The following is an 18,289-nucleotide window of genomic DNA, read 5'->3' as shown; positions in this document are numbered from 1 at the left end:
GCGTTATTTGAATGCCTGGACGAGATCGGTGTCACTGAACTGATTTGGCATGCTACGGAGATCGTGATGTTCAACAAACTGTTCCCGCAAACTCCACAATGTGTGTGTGTGTGTGTGTTTTTTACTTCTGTTCTCCTCGTTCTTCCGCCCTGTTATCTCTAGGGCCTTTTCTACCCTCCCCTACCCATTCCCCCGCCGAGTAGCATGTCAGTGGAGAGATTCTGGCAAACCTCTCGGCTTTCTTCTTTAATAAAGAGCTCTCTCTCTCTCTCTCTCTCTCTCTCTCTCTCTCTCTCTCTCTCTCTCTCTCTCTCTCTCTCTCTCTCTCTCTCTCTCTCTCTCTCTCTCTCTCTCAAAAGGGAAAAAAAGAGACCTCTTGAGAAGAACGCAGGTACCACGGCTATAGTAAAGTGCGTACACATCAGGTCAAATTGGGGCCAGGTGAAATTAATGTCTTCACATTTACGGCTTCTAGTCGTGGCTGCTGTGCTCAACTGCAGAGGCTATATTTGGCGGTCCTAGAAGCAAAACAGTGTATACCCCCAGTCTAACCTACCAGAGTAGCAAAGAGGCGAACGAAGTCTACTGCTGGTAATCTCTGTGTGCGTTAGCAGCAGAGCCACGTTGACGAAGCACAAATGCGCTTTGCAGTCAAACCCATCTGTGACTCTCCAGACCGCATGGCAACTCGTGACCTCTTGGAAGTCGGACAATCAAGGACCATTCTTCTCAACGAGCCCCGACGTGTACGTAGGGTACTTCGGGAATACACCCAGCTGTTATTTATAGGACGACATGCCCAGGTCAGAAGCCGTCCAACCTACGCAAATATTTATCCTGTCTCGTCGGGGGGAAGCGACGGTAGATGACGATGATGAGACGGAGAGCGTGTGTGTGACACGCAGTCATACCTCGCGCCCATTGTTGTAAATAGGTCGCCCGTCTTTTCTGAGCATTCGGGACACACCTTGCTGACTCGCGCGCTAACCACTGTGTCCTAAATCTAGCTGTCCGTTTCGACATTAGAGCGTGTTATCGGCTTCAGTTACCTCCAGCGTGTTATCTGCCTCGTGAGCAGCTATTATGGGTATGCACGGAGAAGAATGAAAGCGGATGGCTCTTGTATGTTTATTCCCGAAAGCGCCCCTTATCATACCACGGAGCCAGCGATATCAAGCATATGAGGCGCGTGGAAGCCGTGCCATGTAGGATTTTAAGAAATTACGCAACTATACGCCTACGTTTGAAAAAGCCTTCTCCCAGACAGGATGGCCGTAACCAACTGAAATTCTCGCTTGTCCACTCAGTGGGACTGAGCAGTGGCAATGACCGTCTGAGGTGAAAATAGCTTCGATTTATTTCAATACAGTATCTTCTTGTGTATCTTCTCATACACCAGCTTCGCTGCAATACTTCATTCGAATAGACTTTTCTTCGTGGTAATTTAAACAACACCATAATATCCTATCGCTTCCGCGTATCCCCATCCATGTAGAGAGCCTGGCCTTAACTGTGAATGAGAAAATCACGACCCACAAAAAAAAAAAAAACTAAAAAAAAGTGCTCTGAGGAAACCGAAGAACTTCTTCCGAAATAATTAATGGCCAATTAATTGAACGTCTCTGAGTGCTCCTTAAAGTTGCGCCGATTCACACAACGGCGACTGTTGCGCCGCTGTGTGAAGGAGTTTCTCAGCCCTGCTCGTACGACGTGTCGCTGCCGAACAACGCCGAACACCGCACTTACAGCCATTATCGCACTCCCCTCTTTCCACGTGGTTCTGCGCATGCCCAGCACGGACTATCAGCGTGGTACTCTACTTGTGTTCTTATTAGCATGAAAAAAAAACCATGCTAAGTGCCGCTTCTCAGTCGTTTCTCAGCCGTTTCTCGGCTTCCAACGCCAATGACAACACCGAAATTCTCGCAAAATGGGCCATTTATTGCTTTCGCATTAAGAAAAACGTTACACTAGGGTACAAGTTAAGAAATAAAATAGCCCTTGTAGTGTATCACTCCGCTCAAGCGACAGACTCACGACGTCACCGGGCCCGCGCGTTTTGAAATGAGATTGTGCTTAATGCATGACCTCTTCTGCTTTTTCCTGGATATAGATTGCTTGTAACACGATGGAGGGATGACATACGGAACTCCGAGGACAAACTGTGGACTCAAGCAGCGCAGGACAGGAGTGGTTGGAGGTCAATGGGAGAGGCCTTCGTCCTGCAGTGGGCCTGAGCAGGCTGACGATGATGATGATGATGAGATTGCTTGTCGTCGCTTCTGTAGTTTATTAGCAAATTAGGACCGAAAAATCACAGAAGGTATTCGTGTCACGTTCAGAATACTCGCAGTAACGCATTATTTGCGGCTCGCGACAGAGCCGCTCTTAATTAAGTTATACCAGAGTCGTATACAAGGAAGTGGTCGAAAAGCGGCGGCTGTGCCCAGCGAAGCCAGCTTTCCCTGGTTACCGGGCGTGTATACGTACCGCGTCTGCCTCGACCCTGGCTCCGAGGCGGCAGAGTTCGACCACGGTGTCCGTGTGACCTGCAACGGCGGCCGCGTAGAGCTTCTCGGCCAGGGTCGGCACCTCGTCGTCGCCCTCCATGGCGGCCGCGGATGCCGGAGGCTCAGCCCCGGCGCCGGCCCCGACGCAGCAGACAGGCAGCGCGTACCGCTCTCCTTACTCCTTTGTTCGTTAGCACAGCCGCTCGGGGACGGCGGTCGTGTGGCGAAGTTGCCGATGCAGCGAAGAGGATGCCGTGTGCCAGTCGGGCCCTCGGACGTCGCCGGAAGACGCCGCAGGAGATCCGCCATGGCGACGGGTCTTCCGCATGACCAGTCTGGAACCTGCGAAAGTGTACAGAGGACACGAATGATTCTCCTGGCATGACGTAGACCATCTTGGGTGGACGTGCACGGGAACAAATACAGCTCAGGACAACGCACTCGGAGAAACTGGTCCCCCGTTTGATATACCGGATGACTAGAACCGCTGGGTGCAGGAAACCGCTGCACTAGAACCGCTGGGTGCAGGGTCGCTACTCAAAGTGCTGCCCAAATTTGATCAGCACGCCTACCTATAGACTCGACCACACTTATCCACTTGCCGCTTTGCTCATTATCTGGAATTTTCACACAGCCCTGTTCCTCTTACTTCCCTACTTTCTTCTCTCTTCCCTTTTAAACCAAACGCAATGGAAGCCGCCTCCTGGAGACAGATTCAAACGAATACTTATCCAAACCTCCACAGGTATAGCCTCATTTACCCAGGAAAATACCGACCAGAATGTCCAACCTGCAGCAGCACTCTCACACTATACCACATCACCTGGGAGTGCAACAGCAATTGGGAGTGCAACAGCACAACACCAGAAAAAAAACTTGAGCTATGGGAGGCAGCCCTAGCCAGCTCGAGCCTGGAAGACCAGCTATATCTCGTCAACCTGGCTTGGGAGAACGCCAGACTCAGTGGGGTCCTGGACTAGGGACCCCACTCCTCAGCGACACCAAAAGTCTTGTTTTTCAATAAAAGTTTGTTCCCTCTCCTTCGATATGTCGCGTGGCTTTTTCAAAACACGGAGCGAAAAAAAAAAAAAAGGAATCTTCTAGCATAGTCTACGCACCCGAAAACAGTGAAGATAGAACGAAAATTTCAGGCACTGTGAACTTGGTTTGTGCTGCACATGGTATACCTTGCTGACGTGAAAATTCTGAGTTGAAGTGGAAGCATAGGTGAGTTGGCGATTCGTTGTAGATATGGATTCCGCAGCCCAGAAGACAATGGCACCAGAAACGATATAAAACACCGTCCATTCTGTGTGCGTCCTTGTGTTTTTTTTTTTTTCATCTGTGCTGTCATGACTCGACAAAAAATTATATTCTCGGATTCATCAGACGCTGCCCATATTGTCACTGAATGCCCGCACTCTCCACCCATACCTCCCCGACTGACCGTTACCCCTTCCCGTGAGCAGGGAGAGAGGTTGCTGACCAGCTTCGGCCTTGAAGATGAAGCAATGCTCCTCGACAGGGCGGCAACGGCGGCGTGGTGTCGCGGCCTCCTGGACATAGGACGCTGACCACACTCCCTTCCCTGACCCCTTTACTTTTTATTAACATTGTGCATCATCATCATTAACAACAACAACATTGCTAATGTATTTTATGAATGCTCTGGCTGTTGTGACGTCAAGTGCGGTGGTTTGCTGCCCGTATTGCTGGTGGTTTCTCTTCGCGAAGACGATTAATTAGCGATTTGAGACACCACTCCCCATTGACCGGCTTTATTTGTCGCGCCTATTCATGCAACTCAACGCACCAGGGCGTCCACGTCCGCGTCACTTTACCGCCCCTGCAAAACTTGTTGGCTATAACTCTACGCTTCTGACGTGCAGTTATGGACAAATGAAATGGATTACAACACGTATGAAAATACGAACCGGAACACAAAAAATTGAAAAATAATGTTCGTGGAGGTCAAGTAATGGCGCGCTATCGGCATATTTGGGAAGCCACATTTCCCGACTTTGTTGTCAATGTGGAATGTCAATATTACCGGGGTGGAAAGAAATCGCGATATTTTGCGTGTTCCGGTTCATATTTTTGTGACCGTGTTTCATTTATCCATGACTGTACGTCCTTGGAAGCGTGTCGTGCACACCCACATTGTCCGCAGATTTCAGAACAGCATCGGAGAGGACATAAGTCCACCATTCCTGACTGTACTTGTATTTTGAATGGAACCCCGCCTCACGGATGAGTCCAATCAGCAAAACAAACGGGCTCTTTCCGAAATTAGTTTCATAGTCTGGCACTTTCGCATGTTGCAAACACAAACAAATGCAGAAAAAACTAGAACGTACACAAACCAGCCTGCCTTAAAATCAGACAATCACAGTAAGGAAAGAAAAAACAGGCGTCCGGCCTTTGTTAACGAGTTGGAAAACTGCAAAGAAAACTCAAAGCGAATTCGCTTAACTCACTGGCACGGACAGAAGTAATAATATAAAAAGCGGGAAAGTTACGAAGAACTACACTAACATGCTTGTTATCTTATGTGAATTTCCGTTCGGGGGCTTGGAACAGGTTAATAAGTCGCCTGAGAAGGCGAGATGCGCCTTGTCGATTTTCGAAGCATGACAGATATTTGAAGAGGCCTCTGACTTCTAGATTTCCGATAGACCTCTTGATAGGGATGCCTGGTAAGAAACGTCCACAAAAAGTATGGTGGGTAAAATGCGGCTTCCTATTCGGCGCTATCAATATTGTCTCAGTATCAGACAACAAAACTTAGCTGTAGGCTGAAAGAAACTTGATTCTGGCGTCCTTTCGTGCTTCGTTGTAACTACGCAGGCCAAAAAGAAGCGACAGCATCTGTGGGAGGATCCGACGCGTCCGATGCACTGCTGCCGACATCGCGTTACTTTAAAGACTTTTTCTAACGACGTCTAAGCGTCGGCTGAGGCGTCCAGCTCACTTCCACCCTTCCCCTATTCACGCCGTGATACGGCGTTTATTACTTGCCAGCAGAGCTGTTTGGCCGAGCCTTTTGCGTCCGTCGCACCAAAAAAACTCTAAGACTAAAAAAAAAAAAACGGGGTTAGAGAGATTTCGGAAATCGAACCCGGGATCTTTATTTGGTGAAACCGGGAACCTAACCACGGGGCCGCCCCAAACTTCTTTGTTTTTTAAAAGGGCCACCCCAAACAACCAAGGCGTACGGGGTTAGCAGCGGCGGCGAACAATACCATGTGCACCCAACCGAAAAAGAAAAGAAAAAAAACACTTCCCGTGGTCGCAATCGAATATGGGTCCCTCGCATTATGAAACCACGTGTATTCGATGAAGCTATCATCGCATTCTGGGCGCAAAGCATTTCCTTTTGGGTTTGGCAGCGCAGGCGTTGGCTTTGGACTTGGCCCCGGGTTCTAGCACGTGCTAACGCGCTCCACTTTGGGAGAGATGTGAAAGACTGCGGATGAAACGATTCGGGTTTGCCAGTCATGGTGAACTTTCAGCGGCAAGTTGGGAAATAGATATGCGGTACAACAGCCGGTTGTCCGACGGAGGGAGAGGGGCCGCGCGCTCTGCTATTTCTCCAGCCTTGCACCACTAGTGCAAGCTAGATGATTTTTTTTTTTAATTTTCCTTCCTTTCATTTCCCGTTTGAACCGTAATTCGAGTCACAGGCAGACAGAGAGACAGCAAGAACTCGCAACGAAAAGTTATGATTTACTCTGTTTTAATCGTTGTGGACGTTAACGTCTACGGTGGTTATAAAAACAGGCCGTGTATGGATACCACGGCGTGCTTGCATTTCGGTGTTTCAAAGTTAGGTTCGCTTTGATTTATGTGACGAAGTAGGGTCTTTACGCTTGAAGGGCAGACTGTGCAAGGTAACGTAACTAGCGGCAGCGGAAGTCTGTCTCAAGCAAATATCACGTAATTTGTTTGGTAGTACCCTCTCCTGATTTATTGTGTCGATGCGAACTAGCTGGTACTTCTTCATAGGAACAGATTAAGCGCCAGGAACACCTGGAGGAAGCAAAACTGACCGGAAATTGGTGCACTAAGATACCGTGTGGTTGTGAAAACAGAATAAACCATTTGTTAACTTCAAGGGAGCAGTAACATTGTACGTAGCGGCGCAAAGCAGAAACAGCTTATATGTTAATTTTCTTTTCATCGACAAAAAATTTCCTCTTTGCTAAGCTTGTTTTTTTTAACCCTATAATTTACCAGGCAGCCATTTCGTTGCTCAGTTGCTCTATCTATTCTGAATATTTGCGGTAAGAATAATTTAAGCGTTGTCATTTCTTATTCAAAATCGTGGTCAGAACAGCTGCTGAAAAATAAAAGTCGTTTACAAAAATACAAAAGTCGTAGTCCGACCGAAAGACAGAGAACGGGAGGCGCAGGCAGTAATACCTTGCCGCAAGAGCTCAACTTCAAAGTTCCAACGGAACTGCCAGAATTTTCGCCGTAAAGCAGTCCTCGATTCCACCTTCTTCGAAACGGATGCTAGTGTTCCCAAGAGCACACACGTGTCGTCCTTTTAGACTTGTTACGATCGCCGAGTGAGCGACCCTTGGAACGAGACCGGAAAATCGACCGAGACACAGGTTAAATGACCTATCACGTGTATTACAGATGCAGGTCCCCCAAGCGCGACGGTGGAAGACTGCTGCTTAAAGCCTTCTCTCGCGTCCATCCTACATGCGCATAGCCATCCCAACGACAAGCGGGCTTCGGAATGCCCCCCCCCCCCCCCCCCCCCCCTCCCCCTACCAACGCTTATCGCAGGGAAAGGTTGAGAGAGCTCGGGTAATTGCCTATTGCAAATACAGTGATAAAGCGGTCTCCATAACAGCTTCGTACAACCCTCATTCTGTTACGGGCCCCAATCCAAAGCAACGGCAGGTGCAGGAGACGTCCTCCGCGGCGGGAGGAAGAAGAGGTCTTCCAGCCGCTTACGCCTGGACAGCGGCGGAAGAGGCCCCGACTGCCCCAACCGCGTGATCCGGGCATCGCGCAACCAAACTAAAAGCGGGGGAAGGCGCTTGGCTCTCTTAGCCGGGGGGCACCGGATACACGGTACGCCCTTGGACAACTGCTGCTGCTGCTCGCCGCAGAGAGGGAGATCGAGAGAGGGAGCTCGGACGTTCTTGCACCTGCTCTACTTGTTCGCGTGCTAAGCCTCTCCAAAGGCCCGGCCTGATACGTCCCTCGGAGCAGAAATGCCCGGCGGTGGCTATTCGGCAGGCTGGTTGCTGTGCTGGCGCTGAGGACTCGCGGAGACAGGTCCGCAGTGATTGCCACCGCCTCACGACGGCTCGCGTGCTCGCTTTGTCTCTCCTCATGAGTCCCAGGATTCGTTGTTAGGGTTGCCCCTTTGTTTTCGCGCTGTTGGCGCTCCCTGTCTCGTTGCACGGGCGGCGTTCGTGGCTACGTGTCACGTTGTGGCCCGAGGCTTATCGGCGCACTCGATTGGAGGTGCGCAGACAATGAACGAGACGTGTAGGCATGCGGCGGCTGACCTGCTGTGGCGGAACACGTTTGTTGAGATCCGACGCGCCGTAGCCTCACTCTTAGCATTGGAGAGTAAAACTGGGGGGGTGGGGTGATGGGAACACGTGGAGGGAATATTAGGAAGACGAATGTGTTAAGAGAGTGCGGAAGTTTTTGTCTTTCCAAGCGCACCGGGCTGTCGGGGAAATGGGTGTTTCATTCTTCGAGACACAAGAAAACCGAACGAAAAATATTCTGTTACTAGAGGATGGGGACCGTGGACGCGAAAATTGCGACTTTGGTGGTGAACATGCACGTTCAATTGTAGTTCCAGTTTTATGCAATTATGCGGAAGAGGGGTACCAAAAAAGGGCATTTTTCTTCCTTTTCCCACAAGAATGTCCAAAGCCTTTCGGTCATATCTGCCGACAACCTTAAAAAAGTAGCGAGCTATTGACCATGCAGCGTCGTCCTAACTTCCCATATTTCGCCACACAAACATTTTCAGAGGTATACACCCTATTACCATTCACAGTCACACAATGTCCAGAGAAAATATACACGCTGTTTTAAAGCAAGCCCGAGAGAAAGAGTAAGCTCAAAGAAAACACTTGTTTACCCATTCCAGATACAATAACGATGTACCTTTCATAATCAGTTAGGCCGTTTAGCGAATTTCTTAGCATTTATCCGACTAGGTTTTTTGTCATCTAATAACAGTTGGCTGAGAGAGGGGTGTAGTCTTGTGAGTAAGAGCCACCCCCCTCCCAACCCCAAAACCCCTATATGGTATTGCATCGTGAGGCGTTGCTTTATGACCACAAAATAAAGACGTAGACAAATCCTAATCCACGCCCGAGCTCACAGTAGAAAAAGTTTATAAAAAAAAAAACAGCTTGAGCTTCGAATAACAATGCCCTAGCTACCTCCATCAGCCGTATACAGTTTATACTCGGGTTGCAGCCATATCGAATAGAGCAAAACAAGAACACACTAAATGGTGTGCTCGAAGAAAGAGTACCTAATTGGTATGTACACTGAGACATCGCATGTTTACACATGTCTACTAATACATTTATCGATAGCTTTCGTTGATCAATTTCATGGGCAGGCCGATATCCACGTTCGCGTCGCATTGCAATCGAGAGTCCTCTTCCTTATTGGTTCTCTCAATTCGGTTCCCTAATATGCTCATCGGCGTCCGAAGGGCGCTACGTCTGCATTCCTGGCGGTGATGGCTTCTGGCAAGAAGCCCACAAGCACCGGTTATAATACCTTTATTCTTTATTTATTTTCTCGTGCATGCGGGCTAACAACTCCCGCAGCAACCAACGCACATCAACGACCCTCGGTCAATGATCGGACAGACCTGTACTTTCACCGCCGATACAGGCTCTGCCCGAAGGGTAATTAAGTTAGGTGGCTGAGAGGAAGTGTTTGCGGCGCATTAATCGGGCGTCGGCGTCTAATTACTTGTCGGTTAACGAATATGGCAGAACCACGATGCGCCGTGCGCTTATGAACCACTGCGTCCTTTCATCACAACAGCAAAAGAGAACGTACGTACTTTTTCTTTTACAATTTTGTACGCTTACAAGGTAACCAAGTTATCTGCTAAATGCGGCCTGCCGTGTCAGCAGCTTCCTGAGCATGCACGTAAGGTTGGTGTCGGTGATCAGATTGATAAATGCAGAGCAAACGAAAATGAGGTATATGCCTATGATGTTGGCTGTCGGCAACTTTCTATACGGGTCGTCTTAACTAGCACGACCTCGGATTGTGCCTAGAGGAAAGATGTTTTGTTCAGAAAATGTACTGAGGGTGTAGCTGCGTTGACGTTGCTGCATGATGTCGCTACGTGGCGAAAGTTTTGCGTGTTACACGGGCTAAATACTAAGCGAGCCACTAAACAAAATCTCATTACGTTTCTCGCTTAATCAGTGCCAAGGGAAAACACCGCCACATGTTCGGTTTGTTGCTCTGAAGGGCATTCCTGAAATCAGCTTTCATTCTTTTTTTTTTGTGAGGAGGTGGGGCGGAGAGAAGATAAAGTGAAACTATGCTTGTCCCACTTCACAAGCGCACTAATCAACCATTCAGTTCGTCCATTGGAGAGTGCGTTACTCTGACGCAATGCATTACTTGAGTCGGAGCAATTCACCTGTCACGTTCACCTGTCATTCACCTGTGTTCAAACGAAGCAAAATTTTGAAAGAATAAGCTCCTCTGAAGCCTCAGATGTCTCCTCAAACGCGAAAAGCGACCGCCGTCGTCGCCGTCAACACGAATGGTACCATGATGGCCACTGCTGTAAATAGGAACCAATGCATAAAAACACACAGGTTCGTTTCAGATTTTTAACTCTGTTCTCCAGAGCGGGCGCCAAGTGCGTCCCCGCTGCGCTAACCCTCCACCGTGCAGAATGACAGGTGAACGTGACGGCAATTGAGCACAACGGGTGCGCGCGGAGCAGTGCTTTGACTCAGGTAAGCTGCAGCGTGCATTACGGCCAGCCTGCTTGTCGGTGTCGTTTCGCGTCACAGGACAATGAAACGAAAGCGAAGTATGAGACGCAAACACGATACAGCGGTAAAGAAGTCATTGGCAATCGCTATAGGATTTCGCCTTCAAAGCTCGTAAGCGGACTTAATTGCCCGAGGAATATTTCTTTTATTTTTATTACTTAATGCAGAGTGCTGGTACTCCTATGTTCTTAAGTAACAGTAGCAGGGCAAATGGTAAGGGCAAAATAACAGTAATTTACTACTTGAAAAATCCGCGCAATATGTCTACCCAACAATCGTCCAAGTCACAAGTACAAGGTGTTATAATTCTCTGCTGACGAAGAGGGTTTTGCCTGTTGGAGCGTTAAACTAGTCACGCACAAATTTCAATCGTCACGGTATAAGTCTAAAAAAATAAAACACGCATGCGCTATTCACGAAATCTTCCCATAAAAAAACCCTGCACCACGAAAAAAATGACGTCCTGACAAAACGACAGCTCGCCTCAACCAAGAAAACGCCCGTTACATATTTTTTATCGAAGGACAATTTTAAACTGATTACGCGGTGTTGTAATCGCTCTCGAAAAACAGATTATACGCCAATTTATAAGCCGTACTTAAAACCAACTCTACACAGGAGGCCCAACGTAAAAAAACAAGCGACGACGGGCCGAATTTCGATACCACGGTTTGATACCAAGGAAGATAAGAACAAGAAATGAACCGGTAGAAATTGTTTAGGCCTACTGCTAGAAGCCGCTACGAGCCGATTGAGAGAATGGGGAGGGGGGAGGTTATTTGTTATTTGCAGGCGAAAGGGAAAGGCAAGCGAGCACGCTTGTGCAACGAGCACGCAATAGCCGTAATTTCTCGCCGTTGTAAACGGATCTGCGTGCTTTCGTAAATCGACGTGCTCATCTCTCTAAATTAATGTCGGTACAAGGGTTCGTACAGCGCTGGGAGGGGCGGCGCTTTCACGACGGCCATACGTTTTGATCGGTTCCGTCCGCGTATATAATACCCCTGATGGGGTTTCCGTGGCGCCCAGACAAGCGTTTATTTTTTGAAGTTTGGGTTTCTTTTGAGTTTTTTATCTTTACATGAATGCGCGTTCTTGATTCAATTTACTCCGAAGTCAGGCTTGGCCAGCACGACGGAAACATTTTGATGACAAGCGGCTCGCCGCTTTGCGAGTGGCAGTGACTGAAGCCCATTTTTACTGCCTGTGAATTCTGCGCTACAAACATGGTGGGACGTCACTGTCAAGACGCGCGAGACTTAATGGGGCGCGTCCTGTCCTGTGAACAAGCTGCTATTGCTTGGAGAGGGCGACATTTGTCAACTACACGCATAGATGGTACAATTTTTGAATGAGTATGCGCCGCTGCATGGTGCAGTAGTAAGCTTATCCGTTGTCACGCCTACATACATGCCACCAACCAGGGTTCGAAACCCGGTGATTTTTAATAGCGGAGCTGGTGTTGCTGGCCGTAATGTGTTCGGCGTCGTCAGAAAACTTCGGGTCAAAGTTACCCCCGCCGCTTACCACGCACGGGAGCACGCCCCTCATGAAGAGCGCCCGGCGTCGTCCTGGCTTGCGCGTAGAGCTGGCAAAAAATATAAAGACAGCAGTCCACGTGCGTCCGCGCCTCAAGGTGGGAGCACAAGACAGCTCGCGCTACAGACACCCAGTTCGCGAAGCCGGTTGCCACCGGTTCTAGATGGTGCTGACGCGTTCCACTTTGGGAGAAATGTGAAAGCCTTCGAACAAAACGATCCGAACCCGCCAGTCCTGCATGAGCAAGGCGGCGAAATATTAAACATGATGACGACTACTACCACCACTATACGCTGTGATCCTCTGCCTTCGAGGAAACTAAACTGCGCCAACGTGGCGTATATATGACTGCATCGGTGGCACATACCGAGCGGGTGTTCCTCACAATAAAATTTTGGGATAACAACACCCTCTTGCGTTTTTAAAAGCTCCAGTAGAAATAGGTGGGAGCAATCCGCGGTCTGTATGTAGAATTTATTGAGTCCCGCGGAAACATTCAGAACGACAGCAAGAGTAAAAATTTGGAAAGAAACTGTCTTCTGCATTCGTATATGTGTTGGGCATGTTCGTGATAGCGACGTATATATATAAACATGTTCAGTCCCACAAGCTACATGGCGAAAGAAAAAGTTTGTATTGCCTGAGGCGAGTTTTTCGGCACTTAACAAGCAAGGCGAATTTCATGTCCCTCAAGCTTACCTGGGTGCCGCCACTGCTTCAATTCGACCAAAGCCGATTTTCGCCAACTAGTGCACTTATTTTCCAAATTCACTCCTTAGCGCTCATTCTCACCCCGTACAAATGACTGATTACACTCATCACCCCCTCCTTCGCGCCGGTCTAGCTAGAGCAGTCAAAAGCTTAGAGCTTTCCCACCCCCTCACTCACTCACTCACTCACTCACTCACTCACTCACTCACTCACTCACTCACTCACTCACTCACTCATGTGCACTCACTCACTCACTCACTCACTCACTCACTCACTCACTCACTCACTCACTCACTCACTCACTCACTCACTCATTAACTTAGTCATAAACTCACTCACTCACTCATTAACTCACTGACTCACTCTCACTCCCTCACGCACGCACACACACACACACACGCACGCACGCACGCACCTAGCCAGTACATCAAGCTCACCTACCTTCTCGAGGATCCTTAACACGTCACCATCTCAAGTCAGCACGACACATTTATCTCAAGTCTCAACCTCTGCCGCTACTCCTCCTCTTTCACTTATGATTGTGACGATATTAATAACGACGTCAATGATAACGGTGATGATCATGATGACGGCGATAGCGTCTTGCAATTTCCTCCAAAATGAAAACAGAGAGATGAAAGATTGGTCATACTTAAAAAAAAAAAAAAAAAAAACGTAAGCGTGCAAGACGCAGCCTTCGTACGACGCAAGAAGTCAGTGAGGAGGGAACAGGACGCTCTGCAGCGCTGTGCTCTGGTTTCAGGAAAAGGGAGATAAGTCCCGATTGCAAGCAAGGCGAAGTAATTAGAAGGTAGCACTCAGGCGATAGCCCGACGAAAAAAAAAATACACTGCCTTCAAATACGGCTCCTGCTGGGCTTGACTGTAGCGTTCGCAGGGCTCGAGGCGTGTTACAGAATAAGCTGATATATCGTATTTTATCCTCTGTAGGAATCGATCGATTCCCTTCTGATAACGAACGACTCGTCCTCTCTGCTTTCGGAGTATACGCGAAGGATACAGAAAAAACACCAATCGCCCAGCACGCCGAACATCCACGCGCATCGCGGGGATGAATTAAATGCAAATTAACGGCACGCGCCACAAAGAGGCGACATAGTTGCCTCGTGTCTGAGTGTAAATTAAGGTGTAACGGCGTTTGCGGACTGCAATTACGCTCGAATCTTCGCGAACTCGCAGCCCTGTCACCTGGACGGTGGTCCAGTTACCCGTACGAGCAAGTGTCGGCTTTTTTCGTTGGACGCCCCGACAGCCCGCCGTCGAGGAAGAGTCGCCGTAACACTAGGGGGCCTCGGCGCTATCGAACGATGTCATCGGCGCAATCATCTCGACGTAATGAGTGGCGCTGGAAGTCAGGTCGTGATGAACGGTTTGTTTCGCCCCCGTCGCACCGCGGTCTTGGAGACCGCGGCAAATTGTCTTCCCCCTGGCCCGCAAGCAGCTGCCACTAACGAATATGACGGCTTGGATTGGCTTCTGTCTATATTTTCGCTTATCCTCATACGGCGTACTTTTCTCTTTGTACTTTTGCGTCGTCCTTGCTGCTGAACACTTTGCGTGCGGTCGTTCGGTCAACCTTGATTTTACCCTTTTGGGACTCACCGCCCAGGTACGACCTCATTTTTTTGTTTGCGGTAACTGTAACGCTGAAGACGATCAATCATGGAGTCCTTTGCACATTGAAAAAGATATAACACTGAAGGCGATATTTTTTTACCCAGACAAACGCCCTACGTTCATTACCTCGTTACCAACCTCAATGAATTCATCATCGTTGCTTCAAGTATGTGCTATAATATTAAGATGTGATTAGGGAACCTTGTGCCTATATATATGAGCAAAAATATGACAACGACCTCATCAAATTGGCAGGAATTGTGAGCTAGGTGAGCACCACGGATTCTGTAGAGCCATAGTTTAGTAATGGTACTAGCATTTTGAAAACTCAACCCCTGTTGGTTACCCCTTCAAATAAAACATTAAAGAAATACACCACTAATCTTACATTTCCTATAGGTGTTCCAATACGGTTTCTAGGGCAAGCCACTGAACATTTTAAAAGGAAAGTATATCCTCGTGCGACCTCGATATTTCGCAAAGCTTTCATGCGCACACTCGAGAAATAGCTGACTGACAATTGCTGTTTTTAAAAGCAACACTTACTCCAAAGACAGTCCCCCGGTACAACGTCCTCATTGGAATGGTGGTCCAGTATAAGCATGCACGTCATGCAGGTCTGTGAAGTCCGCGTGAGCTATAGTTGACACTGCCACTTTTTTTCTACATTGCGCCCACACCACGCCACAAGGAATCCTAGCTATGTTTAGGAAGTCAGCAGAACGAGCCCTGTGGGGTGCAAATCGCAAGTTCTCTTGAATTTGCGATTCTATTCTATTCTATTGCGTTCTATTTCTGAGACGCCCGTATAGGCTGAGTAAGGTAGAAAAGAATGCGACAGAAGGCAGACGCAGAATAAGCCCATTACTATGGCTGAGAAACTGATCGATCAACCTTGAAGTTAATAGAATAATGCTATCATCCCAACCAGCTTTTTTTAATGAGCTTATCGGTTAAAACTCACGTCAGCGGAATCAACCAAGCGTGCCTTTTTAATATCCTGCACGAGCTCGACCGAAGATAGTTTCCGTGTTAGCGACGTGACCCAATTTACAATGCCACACCAGGATAGCAGCGGTTGGAGGTCAATGGTAGGGGCCCTTGTGATGCAGTGGACCTAAGTAGGCTGTCGATAATGGTGACCATGCTCAGAGGAGGTGATTATTAAAATTCAAATCTTGCACCACTAACAAAAGAAAGTACTCCAGTTTCACCCAGTATAAAATCTCCTCAAACAGCGGAGCTGTTGTTTGTCTTTACGAAGATTCCTTTTAGCTTCAGCTTCTTTATTGTGTGCAATGTTAGGGTCGTTAAAGCGGCTAATTGCCGCATAATTTGTATCCAGATAGTTCCGGCAAAACAACAGTTACAGCCGCTTTCTGTAACCATACTCCTTCCGTAGATGGCCATGTGCTGACAACAGACAGTAATTCTGGAACTTTTAGGACTTCACTGAGAACTAATCAATTATTACAAGTAAATAATAATGCAGTCGTGTTAACGGCCAATTGTAAAATAATTTATTTCAAGATACCTTTTATAACACAAGAGTTAGAGCCGTTTTCTGTAACCACGCTCCCTCCACCGACAACCATGCTTCACTGCGCAACCCGCAATGTGAAAAAGCCTGCTTACAAAGGTTAAACCAAGGGGTTAAACTTACACCGATCCCCTCTCCAGGTCGGTTTCACCTCCAATCCCAAATGCATTGCTAAGAAAACAATTTTGGGGGAATGAAACCTAAGGTTTGACGAAAACTCGTCTGGTCGGGTGAAAGATGACAGTGAACAAGGCTTCCGTATGGAAGCCGAAACGTCTTTTAGCCTTTTTAACTAAGCCTTTGGTCGGCGATAACCACTTTCTTCAACTATGTATAATTTTGGGGGACAATGCAGGCCGGCTGATATTAAAATATGAAAAACCTACGACCCTGCTTTTCGTTTGTTTGTTTTTTTGTTAGGGCTTGAGCCGTCGGCGTCTCCTGTTGTCGTCGTCGTAATCGTAGTTTCATATGGTCACGGTACTAAAACACCGGTACGCTTGTTTTTCAATGCCCCGCGCTTGAACGATTTGTGCTTCAAAGACACGAGACTTTTACACAAAAGCTGTATACCTCTAGCCCCCAACGGTTTCATCTCTGTGGGCAAAAACGTAAAGGCGACAAGAATGCACTTCAGTTTTCACGATAGTATAGATGGACCGGATTTTTCTTTTTCTTTTTTTTTTTCTGTACTGGGAACCTGGTTTTGCGCGGCGACGAAACCTGCTACACTGAGAGAGCGTGACACGATACCAGGACGGGCTGTCCCCAGGGCCAGCCCAGTTGAAATGAGAAGATGAGCGATTTGTTTAATGAATATCAGATTTCGTAACCTAGAAACTATAAACAAGATTTCACAAATGTCGCTGTTGCGAAACAATGTGGTAAAATAACTCCGGCAAGGTTTAAAGACGACCATTTACATTCCTTGCACGGCGGTGAGTGCACCGCACTCCCCTAAAAAAAGAAATTGGCGAAGCTTGCACTCTGTCGCGCAAGGCTTGAACCATGACGGAGCTGGAGGATTTCTATCTATATGTAAGCACTGAAGGACACACCACCACACATTGCATTAGGTTTGAAATTGTGTTTACATGTTCCGTTGTCGCTTTTCAGTGTTGCAGTAATAGCCGTCGTCATATCCATCTATATCGTCGTCTTCCTCATGCATGACTGGCGTGTCCCGATCGTTTTTGTGCGGAGGCTTTCACATTTCTCCCAAAATGGAACTCGTCACCTCGCGCTAGAAGCGGCCTCAACCGGCTTCGTGAACTGGGCGCCTGCAGCTCGAGCTGTCTTGTGCTCCCACCTTGAGGCGCGAACGCATGTGAACCATTTTCTTGGTATAATTTGGAAGCACCACGCGCAAGCCTGGACGACGCCGGACGCTCCTCGTGAGGCGCGTGCTCACGTGCGCGGTATACGGCAGGAGTTACTATGAACCGAGGGTTTCTGATGACGCCACACACATTGCGGCCAGGAAGAACCGCACACTGTTAACAATATTATCATGCTAAATACACGCCAATAGCCGGCCGGCGTATACTCCAGACCCCTTACTTTCACCGATAATAATGCCTGATGAACCTCAGTCCGCATACTGCCTCAAATGCGCTACATCGGGTCCAGCTAAACACATCATCTGTACGCGCCCAATGATCAGCAACTTCATAACCCCACTAACTTTCTCTGGGACCACTCAGGCCTCCACCGTACAGAGAAGGGCTTGACTCCACAGGTGGCACTTCGCGCTAGGCGAAGCAGGAACTGCGTTTCTTCGTCGCCTTTGTTCTCTATCCAGACTGGCCGAACCACATCGTTCCAGAACCTTACGTTTACCTCGCCTTGCACTGTTCCTCTCCGAACGGTTTCCACCGCATGTCGTGAGCCGAGAAACAAAATGGAAACAAACGTTTCAAACGTTTCAAACAAACAAACCAACAAACCAAAATAGTAAATAACAGCCACATACTGCATGTGGTGGTTTGTTTAGCGCAGCTGTCGCTGTAATGACTGCTTGTTGGTACATCTCGGTTCCAGCAAAACCACAAAGTTGTTCAACAAAACGACCAATAACTCGATGCAGTAATATATTATAGCCTGCCTATTATTCCGAACAAATATTTAAAATCGACGCCCAACCCGGACTTGTATACCGCAACTTTACTTTGCTCCCAGAAGGTGACCCCGGCGCATACCCTATTGGTTCAGCGCAAAACGTGAAGGCCTGATATTTCCCACTCTCACAGAGGCCTCTATGGCATGTCCTCTTTTCGTTCATGCGTGGTAGTCACTAGGGAGGAGTACTGAGCAATCGCCTGCGAG

The 18,289-nt window shown here is 48.2% G+C and overlaps 1 protein-coding gene across 1 annotated transcript in view; it reads right to left on the bottom strand.

The window, feature by feature from the left end:
* The window catches only part of LOC144151367 (uncharacterized), a 178,676-nt gene that overhangs the window by 66,884 nt on the left and 93,503 nt on the right, over positions 1–18,289 (bottom strand). Inside the window, exon 2 of the mRNA XM_077682397.1 lies at positions 2,491–2,852. Within this exon, the coding sequence (XP_077538523.1) occupies positions 2,491–2,610 (120 nt within the window). The 5' untranslated portion in view covers positions 2,611–2,852. The remainder of the gene's footprint in view (positions 1–2,490; positions 2,853–18,289) is intronic.

This window comes from Haemaphysalis longicornis, unplaced genomic scaffold (assembly GCF_048455015.1).
Source record: "Haemaphysalis longicornis isolate Haplotype H1 unplaced genomic scaffold, Haemaphysalis longicornis Haplotype H1 scaffold_9, whole genome shotgun sequence".
NCBI lineage: Eukaryota > Metazoa > Arthropoda > Arachnida > Ixodida > Ixodidae > Haemaphysalis > Haemaphysalis longicornis.
The sequence above is the reverse complement of the archived record's forward strand: the minus strand, read 5'-3'. Positions and strand labels throughout refer to the sequence as shown.